This window comes from Megalops cyprinoides, chromosome 13 (assembly GCF_013368585.1).
Source record: "Megalops cyprinoides isolate fMegCyp1 chromosome 13, fMegCyp1.pri, whole genome shotgun sequence".
NCBI lineage: Eukaryota > Metazoa > Chordata > Actinopteri > Elopiformes > Megalopidae > Megalops > Megalops cyprinoides.
This window is the reverse complement of record NC_050595.1, coordinates 1,060,001-1,075,247: the sequence shown is the minus strand read 5'-3', so window position 1 is coordinate 1,075,247 and position 15,247 is coordinate 1,060,001. Positions and strand designations below refer to the sequence as shown.

At 51.4% G+C, this 15,247-nt stretch overlaps 1 protein-coding gene across 1 annotated transcript in view; it reads left to right on the top strand.

Moving 5' to 3' along the window:
- Positions 1–4,077: 4,077 nt before the first annotated feature.
- Positions 4,078–15,247, top strand: part of slc12a3 (solute carrier family 12 member 3) — a 13,626-nt gene continuing 2,456 nt past the window's right edge. The window contains exons 1-21 of the mRNA XM_036543230.1: positions 4,078–4,371; positions 4,780–4,923; positions 5,314–5,389; positions 5,675–5,770; positions 6,016–6,155; positions 6,282–6,392; positions 6,610–6,721; positions 7,526–7,656; positions 7,850–7,934; positions 8,064–8,221; positions 9,793–9,900; positions 10,449–10,572; positions 11,006–11,107; positions 11,401–11,556; positions 11,676–11,775; positions 12,561–12,672; positions 13,063–13,200; positions 13,420–13,526; positions 14,121–14,203; positions 14,689–14,766; positions 14,913–15,014. Of these exons, the coding sequence (XP_036399123.1) occupies positions 4,078–4,371; positions 4,780–4,923; positions 5,314–5,389; positions 5,675–5,770; positions 6,016–6,155; positions 6,282–6,392; positions 6,610–6,721; positions 7,526–7,656; positions 7,850–7,934; positions 8,064–8,221; positions 9,793–9,900; positions 10,449–10,572; positions 11,006–11,107; positions 11,401–11,556; positions 11,676–11,775; positions 12,561–12,672; positions 13,063–13,200; positions 13,420–13,526; positions 14,121–14,203; positions 14,689–14,766; positions 14,913–15,014 (2,557 nt within the window). The remainder of the gene's footprint in view (positions 4,372–4,779; positions 4,924–5,313; positions 5,390–5,674; positions 5,771–6,015; positions 6,156–6,281; positions 6,393–6,609; positions 6,722–7,525; positions 7,657–7,849; positions 7,935–8,063; positions 8,222–9,792; positions 9,901–10,448; positions 10,573–11,005; positions 11,108–11,400; positions 11,557–11,675; positions 11,776–12,560; positions 12,673–13,062; positions 13,201–13,419; positions 13,527–14,120; positions 14,204–14,688; positions 14,767–14,912; positions 15,015–15,247) is intronic.

Below are 15,247 nucleotides of genomic sequence, written 5' to 3'. Positions count from 1 at the left end.
AACTCTGCTGACCGTACGAGCATTTTGGAGGTGTAATAAGTAGTTCAGCAGGAGGTGTGTGGTGGGGGAAGGTGTGGAAAGCCGGCTGTGATTCTGGCTTTAACAGCAGTGCTGTTATTGTGCCATTGTGGAGTTGCACTGTGAGCAGTCTGTTTCCCAGCTTTGGTAAGTATGAGCTTTGCCTCCTCTGACTCCACCCCCTGATACTGCGGTGTGAGGACACGCCCACCTGTGTCAGGATTCGCTTAGGGCAGGAACCTTTCCCTCAGTGTAGTGTTTAGAACAATGAACCCAGCGATGGCTCTGGGTTCATAACCCAGGTAGGCTGCTCCCGAGTGAAATGTGCTTGATCTCGGTGACTCTGTGTAAACATGTCGCCCTGTTTAATCCAGGCGAGTGAGAGCTGTGTGCTGTAAGAGGACAAAATGATAGAAATCCTCTCACTGAGCAGCAGAATGGGCGTGTTCCTGAGCTTTTAAAATAATGCGGTGAAACACATTTTTGGCTTTAAATTTCCTTTCCGTTATCAGTACAGACCATAACCTGCACCTGGCAGGTGTCCTGTGTGCTGGTTAATCTCTGTCCATTTCTGCTAATAGAGGCAGGTAATTTAGGAAATACTGGGCCAGGAAAGGCCCCTTGTGTGGCAGGAGGGTGTGATGGTGAAGGAGGTCTGTAAGGCTTCCCTCTCCCCGTCTCCCCCGGCGAGCCCCCCCAGGTCTCGCACCCATAGCGTGTCATTTCCTCTCCCTGTCTCTCAGGACCCCCCCGCCCCCCTGCAGAGACAGATGTGGAAATATAACTAATGCCCAAGATATATAATCACCAGATCAGTCCCATCCATTAATGGTCAGATATCTATAAGAAATGGATATACATTTTATCATATTTATTGTCTTGCTATAGAAGATTAAATGTGTGATAGCAGCTGCACCTGTGTGTGGAACATGTTGGATAAAATGTGTCTGAGAGAATGCTGGGATCCTGTGAGATGGTGGAGCTGTGTGGATCGCTGGTGATGTCACTGCGATCGCTGGTGATGTCACTGCGATCGCTGGTGATGTCACGGGGCTGTGTGCCGCACACGCTCAGTGCGATCGCTGGTGATGTCACGGGGCTGTGTGCCGCACACGCTCAGTGCGCTTGCTGGTGATGTCACTGCGGCTGTGTGCCGTACACGCTCAGTGCGCTCGCTGGTGATGTCACGGGGCTGTGTGCCGCACACGCTCAGTGCGGTCGCTGGTGATGTCACTGCGATCGCTGGTGATGTCACGGGGCTGTGTGTGATGTCACGGGGCTGTGTGCCGCACGCGCTCAGTGCGGTCGCTGGTGATGTCACGGGGCTGTGTGTGATGTCACGGGGCTGTGTGCCGCACACGCTCAGTGCGGTCGCTGGTGATGTCACGGGGCTGTGTGCCGCACACGCTCAGTGCGGTCGCTGGTGATGTCACGGGGCTGTGTGTGATGTCACGGGGCTGTGTGCCGCACGCGCTCAGTGCGCTCGCTGGTGATGTCACGGGGCTGTGTGTGATGTCACGGGGCTGTGTGCCGCACACGCTCAGTGCGGTCGCTGGTGATGTCACGGGGCTGTGTGCCGCACACGCTCAGTGCGGTCGCTGGTGATGTCACTGGGCTGTGTGTGATGTCACGGGGCTGTGGATTCTCTGTATCGTCTCTCCCTGCTGCCTCGTTCGGTGGCCCTGTGTGGGATCCAGCCCCGGTCCTGCTGCTGCTACCAGCAGATGGTTTGTTGGGAGGGCTGTCCTGAGGAGGTGTGACACAGATGGTGCCGGAGCTCAGACGCAGCCCAGTTCCCCTGCACCCCCACACCCTGCGGACACGGAGAGTACCACCCAGCCCTGGGCGTGTCCTGCACCCGTCACCATGGAGACCGAGCCAGAGACCAGGTGCCAGTATGGTTTCTCCAGCCGCTTGACCCCAGACGTGCTCTTCTCCCCTGCTGCCGTGGAAACCGGAGTGAAGATTATCAGCTGGACATGCTCCACCCCCATGTTGTCATGGCAACAGCAGAGCGTCAGTGATGGGTGCGTGTGCTGCAGCTGGTGTTGTGAATCAGGCCGATGCCACACGACTGTTAGAACCCGGCTATTTCACAACACCAGGGTGGCACCGCACCACTGCCAACCGGAGCATTGTGGGAGATCACGTCCCCGCCACAGGCTGACCGGCTCTAGGACATCAAATCCTGTGCTGTTACTGCTTCCAACCCTAATGTTTTGTTTTTTTTCCCACTTACAAAATTGCTGTTATGTATGTATGTATTTTATTTCAAGGAATATTGAATTTTTTGCTTCTGGTTTACAAATAAACCTTTTTAATTCATTACTTGGTTGTTTTTGTGTCGTAAGCTTTGAAATCTCAGACAGTCTCACACTGTCTCTCAGCAACTTACTGGGTTTCCCTGCTAAAATGATAGGTGCTTTAGGATTTCAGGATCTTCCAGCCCACTTTGCACAGGGGTCACAACTATTTAACGTTTGACCCTCAAAAAGCCCAGCTTGTGTGTGAGAACATCATGCAACAAAACTTCATGCACAGATTCACTGATCTTCATCTGCGTGGGCTGAAGGGGTGTGAGCCATCCAGACGATACGGAGATCAGTGAATATGCACTGATTTTTGGATAGCATGATGTCTTCAACACAGCTCTGCTGCTCTGAGCTGAAAGGGAATTCCTCCACACCGGGTAATGAGAACGCTTTTCTGAGAAGGACCAAGGCAAATGTGTTCACCGTTTTGTTCTACAAATAGACTGTCACATTACAGCATTTTGGCAACAGAAACCAGTACAGAATTTGTAACCTACAGGCCTAAAGCGTAGCTATTAGCATATTAAGTACTGGGTACATCCCCAGCGAGAGTTAGGCGAAGGAAGTTTACATGCACTAAGTTGAGATAAAGATTATTCACACATAAGACAATTTAAATAAATAAATAGAATTATTAGTCAATTTGACAAGTTTTTCAAAATAGCTGTAAGGAAAGGCAAAGCCCACCTTTCTGATTTAGTGCTTTGTTTTGTGGCAGTAGAGCCGCCAGCCCCTGGTCGTCCTGTGAGGTCAGCCTGCGTTACGGCTCATTTAGGGTTAAACAGTGACTGAGGAGCTCAGTGTTCCAACAGGGAAACGGGCACGACAAGGTCAAACCTGGGCTGTTTCCGTCATGAGCTCAACGTGGTCAGCGGTGCCTACAATTTCAGGCATTTTTTCTGACTCCTGATTGGTTCTTAATGACATGGTCTTCAAGATCTCCCTCTTTTTATTCACATTGCAGGGAAGCAGCCATAATCTGCAGTACAAGTTCACTATTTCCACAAGTTCACTGACATCAGTCACAAGGCCATCTGAATCCAGATTGCTGATTTCTTTTCATTTAACCAGGAAGGTGAACAGAGAGATTGTTACCCTTTGACAGTGAGCACGTTTGGTGGAGGGGGTGGTTAAGATTAGGCAGATGTGTAGAAAAAGGGTGATGCTGCCAGATTGTGAAGTCATATCATTAGGATCACTAGATTGGGTGATTTGAGTAAAGTTGTGTAATATCATGAAGAGACCAGAGTTGCCACCTTTTGCAGACTGCCATGTGGCCTTTGGGTCTACAGTGAGGTTGATATTGATTAGGAGAAAGAAAAATCGTTTTAAATAATGACAAAACAGGACCTTCCATCGGCTAACAGGGCAGCAGTGAGAAGACAGCCCAATCACATGTCAGGGCTGTGTCCATGGTAAACATTGCATGCGTTATTTTTATTGTTTCCTGTAACGAACACCAAATGGCCGTACTTACATTGCGCAGGTCTGACCTCCCTCGTCCTTGTGACTCTGCTAAGGTTATCTGACCTCACATCGCAGTTACTCTCTGTAATTACCATGTTCTACAAGCAGCACCCTTGCACAGAGCCCCAGGTGGTAATTCCAAAAGTGCATTTAAAAAACTCCTTGATGGGTTTGGCATGCCCGCATTGGTCTCCTGACACGCTTGAGGAGGGAGGCGGAAGCTGCAAAGCATATAAAGACCCCTCTGAACGCAGCGGCCGTCCATTTGTGGAAGGCGACGATGGCGGAGGTACCCCCGACCGACACGGTGGTGCTGACCACCCTCAGCAGCCCGCTGAAGGCGCCCCCTGCTGGCCACGGGGAGGAGTACTCCAAGTGTTTCTACAGCGACGCTGACAACGGCAGCTACCACAGCAGCGACGTGCACAGCCTGGCTTCCCGAGGATCCGAGGCCTTCTCGGGCTACGACACCCTGGATGCCGCACCGAACTACGACTTCTACGCCAACACTGCTGTCTTCGGCCGGACCCGCAAGTCCAGACCGTCACTGTTCCAGCTGCACTCCATACTGGAGGTGAGAGACACCGCCTGCCTGCAGGGTGAATGCGTGGCCACTAAAGCATAATGCTATATTTACATTTACTTCATTCAATTCTGAGTATCTTTCCTTACTTAAATGTGTATTCCTTTATTTGTTCACAGAAACACAGAACCCCAGCCCCATCTCTTGTGGAGTACTGTACTGTAGCTTCTAAACTTTATGGCTCCATGAAATGTCACCACTTATTTTGTTTTTTAGTTTATTGAATGCTGCAAGACAAACATTAATCATAGCAAAGTGTTCTACTCTAATCTGATGAAACGCCGTCAGAAAGCAGTGCACCTGTGACACCTCAGTGTAATGAGAGACAGCTCTGGGTGAGGGAGTCATGGGGGGAGGTGTCTGACATCTTTTGAGTTCTTCTGTTGATTGACATCACAGGAGGATGCTATACCCCCGCCACTGTACGAGGAGGCCAACGGGCAATCCAACGGGGGCGTTGGGGGGAAGGACAGCTCAGAGGACGAGGCAGACGCCGAGCCACCAGCAGAACCAGCAAGGTTCGGATGGGTTCAGGGCGTGATGGTGAGACGGCCCAGTTCCATAAAGAGCAGTTAGCTTAGTAACAGCACCACCCAAACAATCCACTCGCCAACAGCACCACCAAAACAACCCACTTACCAACAGCACCACCCAAACAATCCACTCACCAACAGCACCACCCAAACAATCCACTCAACAACAGTGACACAGCCAAACCAATCTACTGTATATTAATACATTGCAATTCAGTCAACACTGCAAAAAAGGGAATTTCACAGTAATATTCCCAAAACAACCATTTGATCATGCATATTCTCAAACCATCAGTGTCCTGACAGAATAAGTAAACGGTTCCTGAATTCTGATAAAAACCTGAGAGTGATTTGGTTCCTCACTGCTCTGTTCCTGCCCCCCCCCCCCCCCCCCCCCAAGATCCGCTGCATGCTGAACATCTGGGGGGTGATTCTGTACCTGCGGTTGCCCTGGATCACTGCACAGGCAGGTATAGGTAAGTAGACCTCATCGCATCTGCAGATATATCACTAACATTAACACATACAGTACACCATCGCTGCCATTAACACATACAGTACACCATCGCTGCCATTAACACATACAGTACACCATCAGACAGACTGATTACACTCACAACACACTCCCTACCTCACTGATTTGCTTGGGTAATTAGTGATGTGTGAGTGTGCGCGCGCGTACGTGTGTGTGTGTGTGTGTGTGTGTGTGTGTGTGTGTGTGTGTGTGTGTGCATGAACACCGTCTCCTCTCTCTTCCTCAGGTTGCACCTGGATCATTATCCTGCTCTCTTCCTGTATCACTGGCATCACAGGTCTCTCCACCTCTGCCATCGCCACCAACGGCAAAGTCAAAGGAGGTAGAGTACGGCTTTCTTTCCTAACCCTAACCCTAACCCTAACCCTAACCCCAGCCATCTCCACACTCCCACCTCAGCTGGACTCCACTTCCTGTGTGTCACTCACAGTTTCTACTTCCTGTGTTATATGTGATTGGACCATGTACTTCCTGCGGTGGCTGGACTGTACCTGCTGTGTATTCAGTGGCTGAGCTGTACTTCCTGTCCTGTGAATCTCTGTGATGTGTTTCTTCTTCCTCCTGCAGGCGGTACCTACTTCCTGATCTCACGCAGCCTGGGGCCCGAGCTGGGCGGCTCCATCGGACTCATCTTTGCCTTCGCCAACGCGGTGGCGGTTGCCATGCACACCGTGGGTTTCGCAGAGACCGTGCAGTCCCTCATGCAGGTGTGGGGTGTGGAGGCATACGGATGCTTGTTGGGGCTGGAAGACTTGGGAGGGTTAGTATCACTGAGGAAACTGTTCAATCCTTTTTCTCCACCCTCACGTCTGCACCTCCACTCCTGTCTGCAGGAGAATGGCTCCAGCATGGTGGACCCCATTAATGACATCCGCATTATCGGGGTGATCACCGTCACCTGTCTGCTGGCAATATCTCTGGCAGGGATGGAATGGGAGTCCAAGGTCAGTCTTGCCTCAAGGGGGCGATCTCTAATATATATGTCTCATAACATTGTCTGCTGGAATGTACGGCTTTATTACTTACATAGAACTGTGGCATATTATAAAGGCTGTGTGTTGCAGTGTGTGTGTGTGGCCTTGTTCGGTGTGTGTGTAACACTTTGCAGCGGTTTTGCTTGTGTCTTCGATGTTGGCATTAAACTGAATGCTCCAATCACAGGCCCAGGTACTCTTCTTCCTGGTCATCATGATATCTTTCGCCAACTACATTGTGGGGACCATCATACCAGCAACGCCCCAGAAGCAGGCCAGGGGCTTCTTCAGCTACAGAGGTCAGAGGTCATTGCATTTAGTCCACACCTAGAGTTGAGTTCAGCAAGGCCATGTCTAGATCAGATCAAAATGTAGTCCAATGGTTCAGAGCTTCCTCTTAATTTCTGTGATGTGACACAGCTGAACAGGACACCAGTCTATTGCAGGGCCGTCACCCACAATCCATCTCTCTATCAATGCTGAGAGCCAGGGGAGACCGGGGAGGGGACACCATTTTAACAAGCCTTTGTGTGACTGCTGTAATGGTCAGGAGAGACTCAGACTCACAGTCATTGCAGAAAGGAGGAGGGCCTCAGCTGGATATTTATTGAACTTAAATAAGATCAATTGCATCTCCTGGCAATAAGTCGACAGCATATTCACAGTATATCAAAAAAAACTTCAAAATGGCATAAGATCTCAATATCAATGTTCTCAATAAAGCATTTTCATTCCTTTCTGTGATACTTTTTTGAGATAATTTTCCATCATAATTGACCTGAACGTCACAGAAGAGCTGACAAAATAGCAGCAATATTCCTGCTGCTGGGAGAAAGAGCATAAATCCTCAAATGGCTGGAGCTATCACAGGCAATCAGTGACTCCCTGGGCTGAACTGATTCATAATATTTTTGTGAGGAAAGCAAGGTTTTGATGTGCCTGAGCCAGTGATTGACAGCCGGGAGTGATTGACAGCAGGAAGTACCTCCTCCTGCAATGGGAAGCAGGACGTCTCGCTCTCCTGCTTGTAAGAATGGCCCAGTCGGTTGGTCCCTGAATTGGAAGATAAACATTTCCTCACGCTGTGCCCTCTTTCCCTCTAGCCGATATTTTTGCTGCCAACTTCGTGCCCAGCTGGCGTGGGCCGGACGGCAGCTTCTTTGGCATGTTCTCCATCTTCTTCCCCTCGGCGACGGGCATCCTGGCAGGTGCCAACATCTCCGGGGACCTGAAGGCAGGTCGACTGGGCGGCTCAGCGGGCGTTTAACACGCGGCAGCCTGCATGGCCTGCAGATTCACTGAGGAACGCTGGTGCCATGCCCCACGGGGGAGTGTGTGTGTGTGTGGGGGGGGAGGGGGTTTGCAGCATTGGGAGTATCGTAGTCCCCCTGATGATACGTGTCTCTGTCTGTCCCTCCATACGGCAGGACCCGGCCGTAGCCATCCCTCGCGGAACCATGCTGTCCATCTTCTGGACCACGATGTCCTACCTCATCATCTCCGTCACGATCGGTGAGATCAGCGGGCTGCCTCTCTGAACCTGTGCCTGTGTTTGTCTTCCTCCCTCTCTCTGTCTCACGTGCAGACCCTTTCTCCTTTCTGTGTGTGTGTGTGTTATATGTGTGTGTGTGTGTGTTTCAGGTTCCTGTGTGGTGCGTGATGCGTCAGGTGTTCTTAACGACACCATGCCCGCTCCAACCACAGAGGACTGCGTGGGTCTGGCCTGCCGGTACGGCTGGAACTTCAGCGAGTGCATCACCAACAAGACCTGCGCCTTCGGCATCAGCAACTACTACCAGGTAACTGACACCTGCTGCTAACGCTAACCGATTCCACTACCAGGTAACTGACACCTGCTGCTAACGCTAACCGATTCCACTACCAGGTAACTGACACCTGCTGCTAACGCTAACCAATTCCGCTACCAGGTAACTGACACCTGCTGCTAACGCTAACCGATTCCACTACCAGGTAACTGACACCTGGTGACTGACACCTGCTGCTAATGCTAACCGATTCCACTGCCAGTGTAGCAGAGCTGAAGTGATTAGCTCGTGTGAGTCCTGCGTAAAGCCTTAGGTAGCGGGTACTTCAGCGAGTGCATCACCAACAAGACCTGCGCCTTCGGCATCAGCAACTACTACCAGGTAACTGACACCTGCTGCTAACGCTAACCGATTCCACTACCAGGTAACTGACACCTGCTGCTAACGCTAACCGATTCCACTACCAGGTAACTGACACCTGCTGCTAACGCTAACCAATTCCGCTACCAGGTAACTGACACCTGCTGCTAACGCTAACCGATTCCACTACCAGGTAACTGACACCTGCTGCTAACGCTAACCGATTCCACTACCAGGTAACTGACACCTGCTGCTAACGCTAACCGATTCCACTACCAGGTAACTGACACCTGCTGCTAACGCTAACCGATTCCACTACCAGGTAACTGACACCTGCTCCTAATGCTAACCGATTCCACTGCCAGGTAACTGACACCTGCTGCTAACGCTAACCAATTCCGCTACCAGGTAACTGACACCTGCTGCTAACGCTAACCAATTCCGCTACCAGGTAACTGACACCTGCTGCTAACGCTAACCGATTCCACTACCAGGTAACTGACACCTGCTGCTAATGCTAACCGATTCCACTGCCAGTGTAGCAGAGCTGAAGTGATTAGCTCGTGTGAGTCCTGCGTAAAGCCTTAGGTAGCGGGTAGCAGGTAGCCGAGTGGTTGCAGCGGCTACGTCACTCCCTCTGAGACCTGGTTAAGTAGCGTTGTCGCCAACAGGCTAACGGCAATTTGCCTTTAGCTCAACTGGCAACGACGCTGGCTTTAAGGGGTTGGCAGCGAGCAGTAAGAACCTCGGTTCGAAACTCGCTCGCTCGCCGACCCACGTAACATCATATTAAAAAACACAACGCAAGAGACCACCCGTTACACCAGGTAACTGACACCTGCTGCTAATGCTAACCGATTCCACTACCAGGTAACTGACACCTGCTGCTGACTCCACTGCCAGGTAATTAGCACCTACTACTAACCACTTTCACCAGGTAACCATCAACTGCTGCTAAGCCACGTCTCCGCAGGGTAAAACACAGGTAACCCGAGGTAATATGAACACTCCCTTATTTCTCTCTCTCTCTCTCCCTCTCTCTCTGTGCCTCTCTCTCTCTCTCTCTCTCCTCTCTCTCTCTCCCCCCCCCCCCTCTCTCTCTCTCTCTCTCTCCCTCTCTCTCTCTCTCTCTCTCCCTCCCTCTCTCTCTCTCTCTCTCCCTCTCTCTCTCTCTCTCCCTCTCCCTCTCTCTCTCTCTCTCCCTCTCTCTCTCCCTCCCTCTCTCTCTCTCTCTCCTTCTCCAGAGTATGAGCATGGTGTCTGGGTTCGCTCCCCTCATCACTGCCGGCATTTTTGGGGCGACCCTCTCCTCTGCCCTGGCCTGCCTCGTATCTGCACCCAAAGTCTTCCAGGTAACAGCTCCCGTTCCCCCTGCCTCACCTCCTCAGGCTGTGAGGGTGAGATAAGGACCTCCAGAGGAAGTGGGAGAGACAGATTAGCAGCATGGAAATATGTTTCTATAAAAAGAGCAGTGTTTCTCTCAGCAGACCCTGTGTGTGTCTGTGTGTGTGTGTGTGTGTGTGTGTGTGTGTGTGAGTATGTGGTATATGTGCGTGTTGGTTGTGTGTGTGTGTGTGTGTGTGTGTGAGAGTATGTGGTATATGTGTGTGTGTGTGTGTGTGTGTGTGTGTGTGTGTGTGTGTGAGTATGTGGTATATGTGCGTGTTGGTTGTGTGTGTGTGTGTGTGAGTATGTGGTATATGTGCGTGTTGGTTGTGTGTGTGTGTGTGTGTGTGTGTGTGTGAGTATGTGGTATATGTGTGTGTTGGTTGTGTGTGTGTGTGTTGGTCTGGTGTGTGAGATGCAGATTTAGTACGTTTTTTATTAGAGACCACAGCACAGCAGTCAGTCACAGCGTTTTAGCTGCACGAGTCTCAGTTTAATCCCTTGTTTCTGACAGTGTCTCTGCAAAGACAGGCTGTACCCTGTCATTGGCTTCTTTGGGAAGGGTTACGGCAAGAATGATGAGCCAATCAGGGGCTACGTCCTCACCTACATCATCGCCATTTGCTTCATCCTCATTGGTAGGCTCTGATCATAACTATAAACTATCATTCATTTTAAGAAGTATTGGACAACAACATGCAGGAAGATACAACAGAAGATATTAAATGCCACTGTATGTCATCATTGTGTGTTAGTGTCATGGAGAGTGGTCTGCAGCAGGTTTCAAACATTACCAACAGATATGACAAGCAAACTGAAGTGAGCAGTCATGCTCTTGTCCTGCCACTAGAGGGTGCCAGACTCCTCTGCAGTAGACTCCTTCTGAGCCTTTTTGCATCTGCTGTAAGCTGTGTGATCGGTCTGAAGCGGTCAGTAATGCTGTCTGTTTGACACCCCTGATGGTTTCTGAATGTGTGTGATGTACAGTTAAAGTGGTAGAGGGAGTGGGACGTTGGGAGGGATATTGCTACACTCATGTTGGTGGTGTGCTCTATGTCTCCGCCCTCACAGCTGAACTCAACACCATCGCTCCAATCATCTCCAACTTCTTCCTCTGTTCCTACGCCCTCATCAACTTCAGCTGCTTCCACGCCTCCATCACCAACTCGCCAGGTGAGGGCGGGGCGGTCAGGTGACTGTTCTCACTGTTAAAGCCAGTAAAACTCCAGCTGTGATTGACAGATCGGAGGACTGATAGGATGTGACTAAGAATTAAATAATAATAAACTGTATTACACACACACACACGACATTCTTACACACACATATATAGTATACACACTCTCATCCAGAGAACACACACGTGCATGCACACACACACACACACACACACACACACACACACACACAGATGCACGCTCTTGCACAGTCTGCAGAGTGTGTGACAGTCCCGGCTGTGTCCACAGGGTGGCGCCCATCCTTCCGGTTCTACAGTAAGTGGCTGTCTCTGCTGGGCTCCATCGTGTCAGTGGTCATCATGTTCCTGCTGACCTGGTGGGCTGCGCTCATCGCCATCGGAATCGTCCTCTTCCTTCTGGGATACGTGCTGTACAAGAGACCCTGTGAGTAACACACACACACACACACACACACACACCACTGTGTAAAATCTGAGTAAAATTTGTGTAAAACATGTGTAAATTGTGTGTAAACCATGTGTAAATGTGTGGCTGATTCCCAGCTGTGAACTGGGGCTCTTCGGTGCAGGCCAGCTCCTACAACATGGCTCTGTCCTACTCCGTGGGCATGAACCTGGTGGACGACCACATCAAAAACTACAGGTAACCGTAGGAGTCTTCAAGCTCTCACAGGTCACACACATACACTCACAACTGGCTGAGTCAGATATAATAATTTCACTTGGAAAATGTGTCATTTTTGAGTGTAAAACCTACACCAAGTAAAGATGTTAGATCTAAATTCTCCAGAAACACAGACTGATTAGTTATGTATAACAGACACAACGACACCTGGTAGAGATACCTGTCTGATAGCATTCTGTTTCTGCCTTCTTTATGCTTCTTTCTCCCTCTGTCTCTCTCACACACTCACACACACACGCACACACACACACACACACACACTCGCACACACATACATGCAATCACACACGCACGCACACACACACACACACACACACACGCACACTCGCACACACATACATGCAATCACACACTCACACAAACACACACACACTTACACACACACACGTACAATCACACACTCACACACACTCACACACACTCACACACGCACACGCACACACACATGCACACGCACACGCACACTCACACACACACACTCGCACACACATACATGCAATCACACACGCACGCACACACACACACACGCACGCACACTCGCACACACATACATGCAATCACACACACACACATGCACACACACATGCACACGCACGCGCACACTCACACACACACACTCGCACACACATACATGCAATCATAAACTCACACACACACTCACACAAACACACACACACTCACACACACACATACAATCGCGCACACACACACACACACACACACACACACACACACACACACAGGCCGCAGTGTCTGGTCCTCACTGGTCCCCCTGGTTTCCGCCCCGCCCTGGTGGATTTTGTCAGCACCTTCACCAAGAACCTGAGCCTCATGATGTGTGGGAACGTGGTCACTGTGAGCACGCCTCCTACTGACATTTTTAGCCAATCAGCACGTTCATAAGAGTTACCTCTGACCTTCCACATCATCTGACCTGCAGATGGCCCCAGCTAGGGTGGCCTTCTGTAACTTGCAACATATTGTCCATTTATGCAGCTGGATACCTACTGAATAAGTGACTATCACATACTGTGGAGGTGACCCTGCAGATTGTCATTAAAAGTGTTTTCTGATCCTTGAGACAAACTTAGAGCTTTTGTGAGTCAAAAGTAGTCATAGAGTCTCCAGCTGCTTGTTTTTGTAGGGAAATACAAATGCTAACAGTACATTTTTCTAACTGTCCATGACAACTTCTAAATGATTGCTCTACCCCTCTCTCTGCCCCACCCCGCCCCGCCCTCCCAGGGAAGCCCCTCCCCTGCAGCCGTAGAGGCAGCAGGAAGCAGCAGTCACGTGACCTGGCTGAACAAGCGGCGAATCAAGTCCTTCTACCGAGGGGTGGTGGCTAATGACCTGCGCAGTGGGGTGCAGATGCTGCTCCAGGTAAACCTGTCCCCCAAATCACCCGAAAAGCCACCCGTAAAAACACCCCAAAAATCACACCTCTGCATTGCCTGCCTGTGCTCCAGAAGGGGTGAGATGGGCGGGGGTGATGTCACATGTTGTGAGTGTTGGGTTGGGGTGTGAGGGCAGTGGCACAGTTCTGATGGAGTGAAGCTGACCTCCTCTGGTGTGTGTGCTTCTGGTTCTGTTTGGCACCAGGCAGCAGGTTTGGGTCAGATGCGGCCCAATGTCCTGGTGATGGGCTATAAAAAGAACTGGCGCAAGGACCGACCACGCAACACGGAGAGCTACGTGGGCATTCTGCAGTGAGTCCAGCCCTCGAACCCCTGCACTGCTGCCACGGGGTGTGTGTGTGTGTGTGTGTGTGTGTGTTTTCGCAGTGATGCGTTTGACCTGCAGTACGGGGTGTGTGTGTGTTTTTCGCAGTGATACGTTTGACCTGCAGTACGGGGTGTGTGTATGTGTGTGTGTGTGTGTGTGTGTGTGTGTGTGTGTGTGTGTGTGTTTTCGCAGTGATGCGTTTGACCTGCAGTACGGGGTGTGTGTGTGTTTTTCGCAGTGATGCGTTTGACCTGCAGTACGGGGTGTGTGTGTGTGTGTGTGTGTGTGTGTGTTTTCGCAGTGATGCGTTTGACCTGCAGTACGGGGTGTGTGTGTGTGTGTGTGTGTGTGAGTGTGTTTTCGCAGTGATGCGTTTGACCTGCAGTACGGGGTGTGTGTGTGTGTTTTTCGCAGTGATGCGTTTGACCTGCAGTACGGGGTGTGTGTGTGTGTTTTTCGCAGTGATGCGTTTGACCTGCAGTACGGGGTGTGTGTGTGTGTGTGTGTGTGTTTTCGCAGTGATGCGTTTGACCTGCAGTACGGGGTGTGTGTGTGTGTGTGTGTGTGTGTTTTCGCAGTGATGCGTTTGACCTGCAGTACGGGGTGTGTGTGCTTCGGATGAAGGATGGCCTGGACGTTTCCCGCAGCCTGCAGGCTCACGGTAAGGAGCTGCACTGGAATACCCGTGCATGTGACTCCGCCCCTGTATGTGACTCCGCCCCCGTATGTGACTCCGCCCCCGCATGTGACTCCGCCCCCGTATGTGACTCCGCCCCCGCATGTGACCCCGTCCCTGTGTGTGACTCCGCCCCCGCATGTGACTCCACCCCTGCACGTGACCCTGCCCTGCACGTGACTCCGCCCTGCACGTGACCCTGCCCTGCACGTGACTCTGCCCTGCACGTGACTCCGCCCTGCACGTGACTCCGCCCTGCACGTGACTCCGCCCTGCACGTGACTCCGCCCTGCACGTGACCCTGCCCTGCACGTGACTCTGCCCTGCACGTGACCCTGCCCTGCGTGTGACTCCGCCCCTGCGTGTGACTCCGCCCCTGCATGTGACCCTGCCCTGCGTGTGACTCCGCCCCTGCGTGTGACTCCACCCTGTGTGTGACTCCACCCTAACCTCCCTGCTGCCTCCTACAGTCAACCCCGGCTTTGAGATTGGCACTGAGCCCCACCTCGACAATGGGCCCCCCCCTGCACCCCCCGGCAACACCACACGTACGTAGCAGAGCCTTCGGCCCTTTAGGGTGGGGTCTCAGTAAAGGTTACTCAGTAGCATAGTGGGGTTATTTCGTTCTGCCTGATTGGCTGATGCAGTGCTGGGCGAGCGTGCTGATTGGTTGACTGAGGTGTGTTGGTTGCAGTGGACCCTGATGCCCTGGTGGCCGTGCCCCAGCCCCGCACAGAGTTCCAGTCCAAGCAGGGGAAGAAGACCATAGACGTCTACTGGCTGTCTGATGATGGAGGTGAGGCATACCACAGAGTAAATAAACTGGGAATGTCCATTCAATTGGGTCAAAGATTGAGATTAAGAACTGTGCAATGTAAGGCTTAAAGCAGCGTAAAGCATGGTCTGCCATCTGGACTGCCAGGGTGGGTCAGCTGGTGGGATGAGCCCTAAACTCCCCAACACACACCTATGCCCCCTCAGTGGTGTGTGCACATGTTCAGTTTGTGGAAGCAATTTGGTCCTAAAATC